The following is a 14,005-nucleotide window of genomic DNA, read 5'->3' on the forward strand; positions in this document are numbered from 1 at the left end:
TATTATACCCACACGGTGTACCGAGAATGCGGTTCAGTTGCAACTACGCGAATCGGAGGACTGGAGTCGTGCCATTCCTTGGACTCGTGGGACAAGGCATGACCCACACCATGGCACGCGGCCCATACCGGTTCGCTGGTTGCCACCATCAAAACTCATCGTAATCCGCGGTCAACTTCCTTTATGGCGCATTAACGTGATAGTTCGCTTCGAATAAACAGGGTAAATACGGATCCTGCATCGCCTCGGGAGCGTGGTAATAATTTTAATATACAGGCCAGGGAATCCAGTTTCTTCACTTTTTTTTTTTTTTAGGTTCAATTGATACACACGTGGCTGAGCCCTGGTGTATTTTTTCAGCATCATTCATGATCTGAATCTTACCTTTGAGATAACGAGTGCACGAGTGCCAAATATTTTTACTACATTGCTCGGCGATGGAAAAGTTCCATTTATTTATACTCGTCGAATTTGAATCATTTACGTGTTCCGTGGTACAAAAATCTATCGGTACAGTATCTGGTTTTATCGTTGAAAGAAGAAAAATTGTTGTTTGCTTGGGTTATTTGGTTTTTACGAATAAAATTTATTGTGACCGCAACTATCATCGTTTCATCTCGTTACCTACATGGTCTGATAATTGTCCGTAAGCTTGTTCCATACGTAATTCATGTAATTACTGCTGCGGACAACAGTTTCGTCACGAACGGCGATGACGAGCTAAAGCTTATTCGCTTACGAGATATCGTATAAATAATTTAATCGCGATTAGTGTACGATAATTCGTATAAGTCTAGGCGTATGTATACACAATGTTCCCGAGAAAATGGTCGTATATTTCTCGTTATCATCCGCAAGCTAACGTTTCTATTTATAACTCGATTCTCTATAAATACAAAAATGACTCGCTATATAAAATATACCGTGCAAATTACACGATACATACAACAAACAACGATTCCACGTGTCGCGAGTTGTATGAATTTTTCGACATGGAACCGTGGTAAAAATTCTGCCCATTAATATTACCCGCGATAATTATTCAATTTTTTCTCTCCGTATATATCGTAACGACCTCAAGTTCATCAACGCGATATTCAGTTTACTCCGCAAACGAGAATTTGAAAAATCACCGACAGAAAAAAAGTTAATAATAATAATAACAATAATAAAAACGTGTAGGTGAATTATAATTTTTTGCGGTAAACTCACGTTATGTCATTCGTTTTAATCTCGCTGATGACAATTTCAGCGACCGCCTTATCCGCCTCAAAGCCAAAGAAACGAATACTGTGTACGCGCGGCCACAACGTGATGCAGTTCCTGGATTTCCTATTCGGGAGATCCAACTACGTACTGTAGGTACGTGTACCGCAATATCTCTCCTCCTCCTCCTCCTCCTCCTCCTCCTCTTCGTGACCGTACCTCTGTTACATTATACTTTCTTCGAGCAGAACTCGCCACGCAAAGTTTCGAACTGCGGAGAAAATCATGCAGGGCAAACCGTTTTGTTCGCGGATGTAATTCCTTCCCCCTTCCCCCAACGCCCCGCGGTTTATTCAATGTTGGTGTTAAAAAAATATTCAAAACAAGTGGCGAAAAAGGAAAAAATTCACCGTCCGTTGACATCTGCGCAGGTCGATCAACTTGCGAGTGCAAGAAGAAAAGTTGGAAAAAAGGGTTGGTGATAAAAACGACGTCGTATTTGCTTTGGTAAGTCGGTTGCGCGAGAGGCGAATAGAAGTCTTTTAGGCGGGATATTCTTGGTTCGACGAAAGGAGGAAGTAGCGCGTGATGTTGGCGTTAACGTCGATTTTTCTATTGTTGACAAAAGAAGCATTAGAAGAATGAGAAGGTTTAGGACGTCTGGCAATAGACGATACAGTACAGATCTGTGTTACGTGTGTTACGCACATGCGTATCAGGCACAGGCATGTATATGTATTACACAGAAAAGTGAGCGAGGGGTATAAGATATAAAAGCTCGGCAAAACGGCGGCAAAGCTCGCGATCACTCGGGCGCGTTCTAAATTTAAAATTATGTCAGAGGGCGGCTGAGGGTTTAAAATAGTCGAGGCCATTACTACTTCTTCTTTTTCTTCTTCTTCTTCTTCTTCTTGTTTCATATTACTTTTTGTATTTTATTTTCTTCCCCCTGAAGCCCTTCTCCGTCTCTCTCAATGTACACCCGCGTCCGTAATGCAAACGCACGAGGCCTTGCACAAGAGTGCCGTCTGCATATATATATATACATGAGATGCCGTTGACGTTTATGACACGTGTACGTCAGACGCCCGCGATTATTCTTATAAGCAGGGTATCTAGCCATGTGACAACAAGGTTCTATAATAGGTACGCAGAGAGTAAATTCTATACGGAAAAGCTAATTAAAAATTTCTTTCAATTTATTTATCTTCTTTCCTGTGCATATTACATATAGGGGTGAAGGAAAGTCGAGAAACTTTTACGTCGAGTGACATGTGGCGAGAAAGAGAAAAGAAAGCTGACACGCGCGTATTTGGACACGCTTTTTACAACCTGGTTGAAAATCAATCGCGAGCAAATCGCGCGGTGCGTGGTTGGTTTTTTTTTTTTTTTTGTTCTTTGTTGTTTGTTTCTTTCTTCTGCGGTAGTAACACCGTAAAAGGAGAACCACGAGATATCTCAAGCTTTCTCATGAACGGAGTTGTATGACTGTAACGAAGGAATATACGGAACGTATTATACATATGTGGGATATTATGTGTACTGTATACGTATACGCGTACATGAATCTTAATGTACTCGTGCGGATATTATGCAGAGCCTGCACGACGTTGCCAGTCGCCACCGGCCATCTGTCAATTGTTTCTTCGATAAACGTCATCTGTCTATGGTGTAGACATGCATGGTATCCCCGTGATACAAATATTGCGCTTCACGGTCCATTATCAAAACAAACCTTCGCTATTACCCCGTTCGGTCTAAAGATACACCGTACACTGTATACAGATTCCGCGGTCGAGGCCAATTACACCGAAAATATAATATTTATTATTTCATTTCACGTCGGAAAAAAGCTTTCTGTATTCACAGGAATTTGTTTACGCTTGTTTGTATTATTCGTATATATTTGCGTTTCGACCACGGTTCGATTTACTGAAAAATTCTTTGGTCGAATCTGAGAAAGGTTTCGAACTAATCTTCTCTTCTTCGACCGATCTCTCACACATTTTACTAGACATGCAAGATGAGATAGTATTTCGTAAAGAAAAAAGAATGTCGAGAGAAATGGGTGATAACTTTGGAATGGTTACGGTATAAGCTTCACAGAAGCACTGCAACGAACTCCGCTGCGTTATTTTGATATTTGAAAATTTTGATTTTGAAATACAAGGAAACTAAAATTACTCAAAAAACTAATGAAAACCTGTGCTATAACTTCTCGAGGAGTACACTTTTTGCAGAATTAAAACAATTGTGAAGAGGTTTTTCAAAAAACGAAAGACCTGGAGTAAAATCTGACGACTAATGGGAAAGAATGTAGAAAGATTAGAAAATAGAACGAGATATTTTTCTACCTGTCTAATTCAACTTTCCAAGTTACGATGTTCTACGAAACAAAGAGTTTCGCGTCTTTGAAAACTCAACACTCTGGCCCTTCTATTCTCCAATCGTTCTAAATTTCCACCCCCTCACAAAAAATTGACAAAACTCTCGACTCACCCGTCCGTGTAGTCATTAGTCTTGAGAGTCCCAGACCCGTTTGCAAATTCAGGCGGTGGGTCAGGAGTCGTCGGGCTGACGGTCCTCTTCTCGCGTTCCCCGAGTATGTCGTCGAGATCGACGACGGGGGCGGCGCCTCTAACGGAGGCCTTCCTGACGAGAGAAGGCGAGGAGAGTATCTGTTGCTTAATCATGTCTGTGGTGGCGCCGTAGGTGAAGGGTTGGCTGGTCTGCCTGGCGTGGTAGGGAATGTCCTCGTCTATGAAGTCGATGTTCCCCGGTGGAGAGAAGGACTCGGTGCCGTTTTTTCGCTCCGGTGACCGACGGAAGTTAACGTCGAAGCTCCTTATCTCTTCCCGTCGTTCGATCGTGTCCTTCCTCAGGGTGATCGGGTCTTGAGGTTCGTTCTTCAGGGTCGAATAGCTGCTGCCACCGCTGTAAGAAGGGCTGTCGCCGTTCTTCGAAGAGTAGCTTCGGTACGAATCCTTGAGCGTCGAGTAGTTTGACGATTGGTTACCGCTGCTGTTGTAGCCTCGCGTCTCCCGGATGTACATCTTGTCGCTTTTGTCTGATCTGTAATTTTCTATCGGCGGTGGGTCTGGCATAGACTGAAATGAAACAGCACAAACGACGGGGAACGGTTAATCAGTAACACTTTCCTGATGGTGAATTTTAATTTTATCATTTAATTTAAATCTTAGATTTTATAATTTTTTGCAAATTGTACAAAATATACGTTTCATTTTATACGACATTGTCGGAAAAAAAGTTTCGGAATCATTGACCAAGTTGTTCGGTTTTCTTTTTCTTTCATTCTTTCTTTCTTCTGCTCATATTCTGTAAGACTCTCGACTCATTTATATTTCCCACAGCATGCCTCACAGAATTGTGACGTGTATTTGTTACATGTAAACGAAAATTGCGATACAACGCTACGCTACGTTTCAAGTTTTACAATTACAGTAGATTGACGACACAAATTAATAGAATAACGAGTGAATAAAAAAAACAAGCCGCGTAAGTGTCGCTGTAGTCAGCAGTCATCATCACTCCGTTTAGAATTCGACAAGTTCGCGAAATACTGTCACAGAAGATGAACAATTTTTTTTATTCATTATATGAACTAGAATTACTTTACAAAATGATAATTTGAGATGCACCGTACAGTTATCCGTATACAAGTTTCAGATTAATCCGAAAATTTATTGAAAATATTAAAAAGTCTTATTGAAATAATTTGTCTACCGAATAAAATAAAATTTCATACCAATGATTGCGGAAAATTTGCGATAATGACGCCTAAAATTTATTCTGAATGATTTTATATCGTATCGCAGATGACAACAGATAATTGTACAGATTGAAATGAGAACAAGAAGAAAGAAATTTTGTAAGAATACAGCAATAGTCCAGTTATTCGGGTTAAAATTCATTGGATTACCGAAATTACGAGTATATTTCTTATTCTAAACACATCATAACATATCAACAAAAATTTCTGTTTCGTATCCTTTGTCCCGGAATAATCACCGTCAGCGATTATCGATAGCGATAAATAACGATAAATAACCCTCGGCAAGACTTTCCGTACTTGTTCGACAAGTGTTTATATCAGCATAAAAAAAAACAAAAAATAACAATATCCATTGGTTTAAAATTTGAAAACGATTACTCACCTCGACAGTAAGCATCATATCGTGAAGGAGCTTGTCAAGATCGCCGTGGCTGTTGAGCCGGTCGTTTTCGGAGTCCGGCTCTGCTTCTGGAGGACTGGGTCGTTGCGGAGGAGCGCTGCTTATGCCGCTGTCCATCGACACGGTCAACGGGGAACCCCGGGGTCCGCCAGCGCCACCGGGATTAACGACTGCGTAGAGGGAGCCATCGATGGGGCCGCAGGTGTACCCCAAGCCTCTGGGCGACGTTTGAACCGAGGAACTGGAGGGCGGGGGCGGAGACAACGGCGTGTCGCGACCCTCTGAAAAACGAAATGAAGAGGGGGGAGGAGGGGTTAGAAGAGATTTTTTACGCGGTTGAAACAGAGAGAGAGAGACAGAGAGAGAGAGAGAGAGAGAGAGAGAGAGAGAGAGAGAGAGAGAGAGAGAGAGAGAGAGAGAGAGAAAAGGGAATTCGGTGTCGGGCGGGTTGTGGGAAATTCAGAAGGAGTGCCGGTGGGACGTCAGGTGCTAACCAAAACGAACACAATACTCGCTTCTGTTGTATTATTATATACGGATACCGCGTGCCAAGGATATGGGAAAAGCGTATGAGAGACGCGGTTGTTTGGAAAGGTGGATAAAGACGATGAGAATCTATTAGGAGCTTTTTTAACACCGTGAAATAATTGTCGGGTACATTGGAAAGGAGTTTGCAATTAGATGATTCGAAAACGACACAGGATCGGATTATTGGAATGGGAAAACGATTCTTAAAGTATTATATAACGAAGCGACGAACGACCACAGAAAAAATTTACGATTCATATATTTTGGCCAATTTTGTTGAACAGGACATATCGATAATAACTATCAAGAGATCGAGATTCGTGACTTTTGGATGCTCGTCGAATTGAGCAACTCACGAAACTGTATTTTGATTCATGTAGGCCTGCCGAATTTTAAATGTCAGTGCAGATAGTGTCGCGTACGACTCTTAAAATATCCCATTCTAGGTCGTTCACATACGTGTACGAGAGATAGGAAATTGAATTGTATTAGAAAGAAAGAACTGGAATTTTCTGCTAATAATCGATAGGCGATAGGTTTTACGTTGCAAGTTAAAACTCTAACGATCATTTGTCATAATTCGCAATTTTTGACTTTTCTTTGCACGAATTTTGCTTCTGAAAGTCTTTAGTAAATAAGAAATCGCATAAAATCATTCCGACTCTCTGAATTCAATTCAGTGAAGGGTAATGCAAAAATTCCGTAGGTGGTAATACAGGCGTAATTTACAATTAGTCAATTCCCGTGTTACCGGTTACGTCATATACTTCGGCGACTCCAAGTTAGTGACGTAACGCTTGCGGTAGGTTAAATTGTAATAGTTCTTCTCGCAATGACTATTTACCGTAATGCATACACACATCTATACGTATACATTTCTGTCTATCTTAGGTCACAATTATCCTTCGAAGCGGTGAACAATCGACCATCCAATTCGCGGTAGAATGACCATAAGTAAGGGTTTCATCACGTCTATAAATACGCGTAACAACCGCTCGTATATAAGCTGTAAGTATGCATGCGATGCTTAAGAATGTCTTTATATTTTTAGCACGGTCATTGATGCACGATTAAATTTATGACCGTTGTACACAACTTGTTTATTTCTCTTTTATAGCATGCTCAATATGCTTTTTCGTTTCTACTTACGTGTACATAAATATATACACATTTTTCCGAAACATTTTTCAACACCTATTTCACTGCAGTACGTAAAAAGAAAATGAATTTCAAAAATAGCGACAAGTTCACCCTGCAGGCGAAGAATTTCAGTTTTGTAATGGTTCAAGACCTTGGACTAGTCACAGCAAAGCATCAACTCGAAATGACACAATCTACTAGGTAGATAAAGATGTATGCTGTTTTGAGATTTGCAAATTCAGTCTCACAACTGTATTTGGCAAAACAATCACTCGATTTTTGAAGTAAGGAATTTTCGATAAGAAAAATTAAATCCAAATGAAGCGGCAACTGAGGAACGGTCCCTGGTCCTTTGAACTAGTCCTTATCAAGTGTATCAATTTATTCCATTTAGCCATCAATGTCGACAGATGTGTATATATATACATACATGCATGTATATACACATGCCTGCTACCACTTCGGTATATGCAACAAAGAGAAAAATCTAAAGTGCTTTCTAAAGTGGTCGCGAAGTGGTGGCTTCTCAGTTCCAGAACGATATCTGGCGTCTGGTGGTTGGATTATTATACATACGTATACATATATCTTGCGTACATATGTAGACATATACATATACATGTGTGTATATGTATGTATCCTGGCGAACCATCGACGCGTTAGTAATTCGTATAAGAATTCACCCGCGAGAGCAGATATTTGCTCAAGTCATTCCTTTTCTTTGAACTCGTCGTCAAGGGGTTTCTTGATTGAATTTTTTTCATTTTTCAAACGTTCGAATCCTCGAGCCTTCTCGCTACACGGTTTCACCTTTGGTCAACCTGATTTATTTTATTTCTATATTCAGGTATATGAATATATTTACCGCAAGGTATTATTAGCCTCAAGTTACCGCGTGGGCGAGAAATAACGTGAACGAAAACTGGCTATTCCAGAACCGAAAATATTCTATAACCAATGATACTTGCGACGATTACGATAATTCTTGTATCCTTGACCCTTAAAGCGTTCGAGTTGTTTTGACCGCATGCAAATATTTCGACAGATGGACGGCGGCGAGGCGATGCAAATGATCTCTTAACGCGCCCACGTCATTTATAAAAACGCATATTACTCCAGTATGTATGCCTACACGTATGTATATTCGTTCCTGCAGCCTCCAGAACCGTCGTAAAACGAGTCGCTTGCATTATAGGTATGACACGTAACGCGTTGGACATTCTATACATCATTTTAATTTTTTTTTTTTCTCTTTAATTTTTCCCGTTTCTTTTAAAGGCCTCGATCGTTGCGAAGAATTTTTGACAAAATGAATTTTGATTCTTTGTTTTCATACGGGCTTGTCGAAGCTACACGCCTACGCGATAACATTATAACGCGACTTCTCAGGAGGACGACGAATGCAGCATTGGACGGATGGATATGGTAGGCGCTACAATGAAGATCGACACAACCGCATGTAAAACAACAATAAAAGAATCGAGTAAAACGATCAGTGGTTGTCAAAGGATGTAATATAAACACACAATCAGGCGCACACACGAATAGAGGCCTATTGTTACGTAATTCGAACGGAACGATTTGTCCGCACTCGGCTTAAATGGTCAAGCTTCACCGCTCTGTCCACGCACATATACAACTTTGTTCCTACTATTATACCGCTACACGCGTATGTCGGAGATAAAATCTACCGCGGAGTATTTGGTTAGGCCATTGAATGCACCAGGTCCCAGATTCCGTCTCTAGACGATGGGAACAAGGATAAGAAGAAGAAAAGCATTGCTTGCAACGCGTGATTGATTGCGATAGCATATTTTCCTTCAATGTGGCAAGCGAATTTCAGGCTCGTCTATTTATCGTTTGTTTGGATACTTGTAAGAAAAAAATTTAAGAAAATAAATCAGCAAAAACGATCAATTTCACCGACAATTCACTCTACGCGGCAAGCTTCAACTCGGCCATAGCTATGCACGCATACTTCTGTTCATCTCTCGTTAATCTATTTATAGATCAGACCAGAGAGAGAGAGAGAAAGAGAGAGAGAGAGAGAGAGAGAGAGGAGAAAAAGAGAAGATTTCGTGGCGCCGGAAGCCGGCGTCACGCGATTAGTCTGCTTGCACGGTTGAGCTGCCCCGGATGAGGTCGGGGAGTCTGCGAAATCGGGATAAATCTCGTGTGGGAAGAAGCTTCTCTTAGCAAATGGCAAGACCATCGACCCGTATCGTTCAAGGTATATTACAAGATTACTTTTTATCGTATTTGGCATCATCGTCGCCCGTCCGTTCGATCGCGATCGTAATAAGCAAAGACAGATAGAAAAATCCTCATCTGTAACGACCATCGGTCTCAAATAAGGGGTTTGATGGAGACATACATATGCAGCGGAGCTGCGTAGATCACGAATGATTATCGACTGCAACGCTCATTGCCGCAACGCCCACGATAAATCCGCAATGACTTATACCTATCCACCGCTCCTATAAATCCCAGGGAGGCAGAGGCACGTGAATAAGGAAGAGATATTTATTATTCTATATAAAACATAACGACGATGAAAAGTTCAATTGCACTGTGCATTATCCAATGGTCTGGGTACATTTTTTTTCTCTCCACTTTTGGAGTCAGTTTTTGATAAGCTCACCGAACAAGCTTGTCGCTGAAATTATTCCATAGATATGTTATTTAAACTATAACACAATGAATGTTATTTTTCATCCTCCGTTACCCGAGGTCGAACAGAGTAGGTACTAAATCTTTTGATCTTCTCATCATTTAGCCACGTCCGGCCCTCGTCACTTGCCGTTATGTATAACCAGCCAGCTCGTTATATTGTCTTATTTGGCGAAGACGCCTACCTGCACCCACGACGACGACGACGACGACGACCGAAACTACGTCTTGATTTGGTCACAGCCTCGAGTGCTGTTCCTTCGAGAATTCGAGAAGAGATAAAACCTCGAGTTCAACACCTCTTCCGCTCCTGCACTGTGTCTACCACTCCATCCAGTTTCGCAAACACCGTGTTAATTATTATTAATAAAATGCGTGCACGTGAGATTGGTAAGTAAAAATCCTTTTTGATTTTTTTTTTTTTATTTTTGTTGTTTTTTAATAGAAAAAACCGAATTCCCGACAGTCTAATGTTTCGCCAAGTTTACTCACTTCGCCTAGTTTGTTCAAATATCTTTCCAATATTGTGTCGTTCTATCCTCGACTTTAAACGCTGTTCAAACAGCGTTTATTTCCTCATTTTTTCTCCAAGCTTCTTCGATTGAATATTCAAATTGACAGGTGGTAGGAAATTTTTCAGCATCATTACGCAACTAGCCACGTATACCGATTCGGAGATCCGTTTTTGTTCCAACGTTTTAATCAGCACTGCGACGGACACCGTCCTGGCTCAAAGGATCGCGTCAACTGCGACGAACCGTAAGGCGGGCCCAATGATTTTGCTCGCGTTTTGCAGGCCTGACCGAACACTGGAAGCTTGCAAATATCACGCAGAGCCTCGTTCATTCGCGTGTACAGCAGGTATGAAATCCTGCAGAACCGCGCCTCAAACTCTCACTCTCGCAAGGCATACGTGTCGAGCCTATCTTGGGATATATGGAGCGGCGATGCCCGTGTGGTCCCGTTGAGAATGCCTGTATTTTATACATTTGTACGCATCGATACACGCGTATTGCATATGTACACCTATGAATGTAGCCAATACGGCGGCACGAACCCGGTGCTGAAACACTCGAGAGTTCTCTTAACTCCTTCCCTCTTTTTCTCTCCCTCTCTCTATCCTCTCTTCAGCTCACCGAGCGCCCACAGTCGGACCTTTTAGGGTAACCAAACCTTCGGCATTACATGCGCGAGAGTCTCGGTATAATATGCCGCCTTGTTCAACGCTGCACAGTGTGGAAAATCCTTAATCGAGGAAATTTTCGCGTCAAATCGTAATGACTATTTTTCAATTTTACTCTCTTACGAACCGCGGCAAGAGATCGTTCCCAATTTTCTGTACCAACGAAATTAGCCAATTAAGAACAAAAGAAAGATTATGCCGTTTCTCAAGATTCAATTTATGCAAAATATGTGTAATGAATCTTATTCGGTCTGTATTATAGTGGGTTTGATATTGAAAAACTCGAATACTACTTTGAATTACAAAATCGCCTCAATTTTTTCGTAAAAGTATGTAAAATTTATCCTGACTTCCGTGAAACGGACAAACTTCTAATTGTAAATGACAAAGATTTTTATTGAAAAAATTGCGCAGTTAGTTGATTGAAGCGATGCTGGCGCAGACTTCGGTAATAATTTGAATAACAATAATACGATCGAAACGAGGGATAAACATCTATCAAGCAGGAGTTTGATTGATCGTGCAATGCTTCGTCTGAAATTGAACGCATGCTTCACGGCACCGAAACATCGAGTATCGATCGTGATCTCGATCGTTGACGCGCGCTGCACTCACAAGATTGAGGATAGCATGAATGGGCCGAGACTCTTTCGTAACAGGATATTAGTCGTATACAATATGCGCACTATAAGCTCGTATTTAAAATCGCAAGGCCGTCGGTCATAACACGTGTAATATTCCTCGATGCGCAGACGCGTGACGCGAAATTACAACCAACGTCAGACGCACGTGTCCTGCATGAAAAGCTGCACTGCATGCATCCACTTCGCGCATCGCGGTGATTGCCGGTAATTAATCGGCTTAAGGGCCCTGAGCTTAGCTCCAGGGTTTCGGCCCTACGTCTCCGGCATTTCAATGAACCAATAAGTAGGGCTGTACAAATACGAGGAGGTTCCGATTGGATGCAACCGGCGCATTTTCCAAGCGTCAGAGGCTGGTACTGCTTGGTGAAAAATAAGTCTAAGCTGATTGGTTTGTTGTAACGCTTTGATATTGTATTACACAGACACAGATGTGTAACAGTTGCAGGAACGCGACTATTAACTGGGACAAGGACGCGTCTCATAGACGTGTATCGCAGACTTGGGTTGGGTGTATCGCTCTTGCAGAAAATCGTACAAGCATGCATATAATACACGCCGTTCCGTCTCCGATGCAGTTCGCATTGCCATTAGACGGCTTGAGTCGGCTTTGCACTACTTTCGAACCGTACACCATAAGGCAAAAACGGAACAAAGTGAAATTAGTAATCGATACAGATTGCAAGTCTTGCTGCGTTTGCAATTTCCAAACGGACCAATGAATAACCAAAAATACAGACGTTTGCTCGAATTTCTGTTATATGGTTGCGCTCTTGCTTCTAAACATGCTTGTACAGAATTTGAGTGCAAGGAATCGCTTTTATTTTGGAGCAAGATATCATCAGGCTGTGATTGATAATACAGAGAATGACAAACGATGAATCGACGTATTTTTCATAACTCATATCGGAGCGTTGCTGCTGTCTTGTGACGTTTGCTCTTCTCTTCATTTGACAACGTGCTTTGATGCCGAGAGCTTGATTGTAGATTACCGATTAATTTTGATTTCAATTTTTAAAGCCAGCCGTTAAAACTGCAGGGAGGCAAATATCTCTGGACCAGAATTCTTCTATTTCTTTATTCGATAGTTCCTTCCCTTTTTCTCCCATTCAAATTGTTGACATACGATGTCGCGAATAGGCACGTGATAAATTTGCAGCTTCACTATGTGCATGTATACGCATTTTAGAGAAAGACAATTTTTCGAGTCTTATTCTCACACCAAAGCTGTGTCAACCTAGCAGCCACCTTGAGAAAAGCCACGTGTCTCGATGATCAATTAACTCGGCTATGTACACGTCGTTTAAATTATTTATTCGTTCCTCACGCGAAACGCTCTGCTCGTTGCCCGCAGAGCTGTTGAAATGTATTATCCAACATGTAGGACGGTGGAAACCGAAATCGCCGAAAGCCGATGTTAATTTTCATCGAGAAAGAATCGCACTCGACATTTGCGCGAATTTATATCCTTGTAAGGCTCTACAAGAGGCTGAACGGAAGAAAGAAACTTTCTAGGAATGGACTTTCTCGAACCACCCGTAAATGCATGCGCCATGCTCCTGTATAGTAGCAGTTTCAGTACGTTGACCGGAATTTCGATCTACCATTTCGGTTTTATTTTCTCCACTCCGAATTTCGAACTACATGTCACCGATTTCCCCTCGTTTCGTTCAACGGTTGTCGTCGAGATTTATAATTAAACTTTCCTGATTTTTCCATGTATTAAACAGGACGAAGAAGACTGGTTGATCATTTAACAAAAGAAATAGAGCAAAAAAAAAAAAGAATGAATAATGTAATTCCTGTTTTATAAATAGATTTCAACATCGCTGGAGCATCGAGACTGCGCTGCAGTTGCCGTTTAGAATTTCGAGATGCTGCATGATATAATAATCCGTACTTGCGTAAGACTGAATTAATTAATTACAAATTTCACGTATCTTGTTGTGGTGTTGGGAACGTTACCTTTGATCACTCAATCAGGTCGAAGTAGATATGGAAAGAACAACCCATAGATAAATACATCTTTTTTTTTCTATTTTTTACCGCAACTTTTACGCATCGTTGTGAGAAAATGCGTTCATTTCCTGTGGACGTTTAAAGGTGTATACATACGTAGCTGGTATTACGATAATATTATCGATCACGACTGGCCCAGATAAAATTAATCGCTTTATCGTACATCGGTGGTATAAGCCGATAAGGAATATATCTCTTGTAAATTCCTACGGTCAAGGATGAATTTAAATAACAGTGAACGCACGTTTTACTACATTCGTATCACAGGAAAATATTGACACGGATCAAATTTCGCTTAAAGAACCAAACTTGCATTTTCCCCGCTGGTTACTTTTTATATCAACCTCGCAATCTTCGCAGAAAATTGTAATCAAGATTGAACAAAAATCTGTCTTGTAATGGGCAAAAATATTTTCTTGTTCGCC

General features: G+C 41.2%; 1 protein-coding gene across 11 annotated transcripts in view; it reads right to left on the bottom strand.

The window, feature by feature from the left end:
• LOC124298676 (tensin-1) overlaps positions 1-14,005 on the bottom strand; it is a 99,340-nt gene that overhangs the window by 11,192 nt on the left and 74,143 nt on the right. For all 11 annotated transcript variants that reach the window (XM_046750998.1, XM_046751001.1, XM_046750999.1 and 8 more), the window contains 2 exons: positions 5,382-5,680; positions 3,706-4,313 (listed from right to left, as the gene is read on the bottom strand). In XM_046750998.1, coding sequence (XP_046606954.1) covers positions 3,706-4,313; positions 5,382-5,680 — 907 coding nt within the window. The remainder of the gene's footprint in view (positions 1-3,705; positions 4,314-5,381; positions 5,681-14,005) is intronic.

The sequence above is a fragment of the Neodiprion virginianus genome, chromosome 2, assembly GCF_021901495.1.
Source record: "Neodiprion virginianus isolate iyNeoVirg1 chromosome 2, iyNeoVirg1.1, whole genome shotgun sequence".
Classification (NCBI taxonomy): Eukaryota; Metazoa; Arthropoda; class Insecta; order Hymenoptera; family Diprionidae; genus Neodiprion; species Neodiprion virginianus.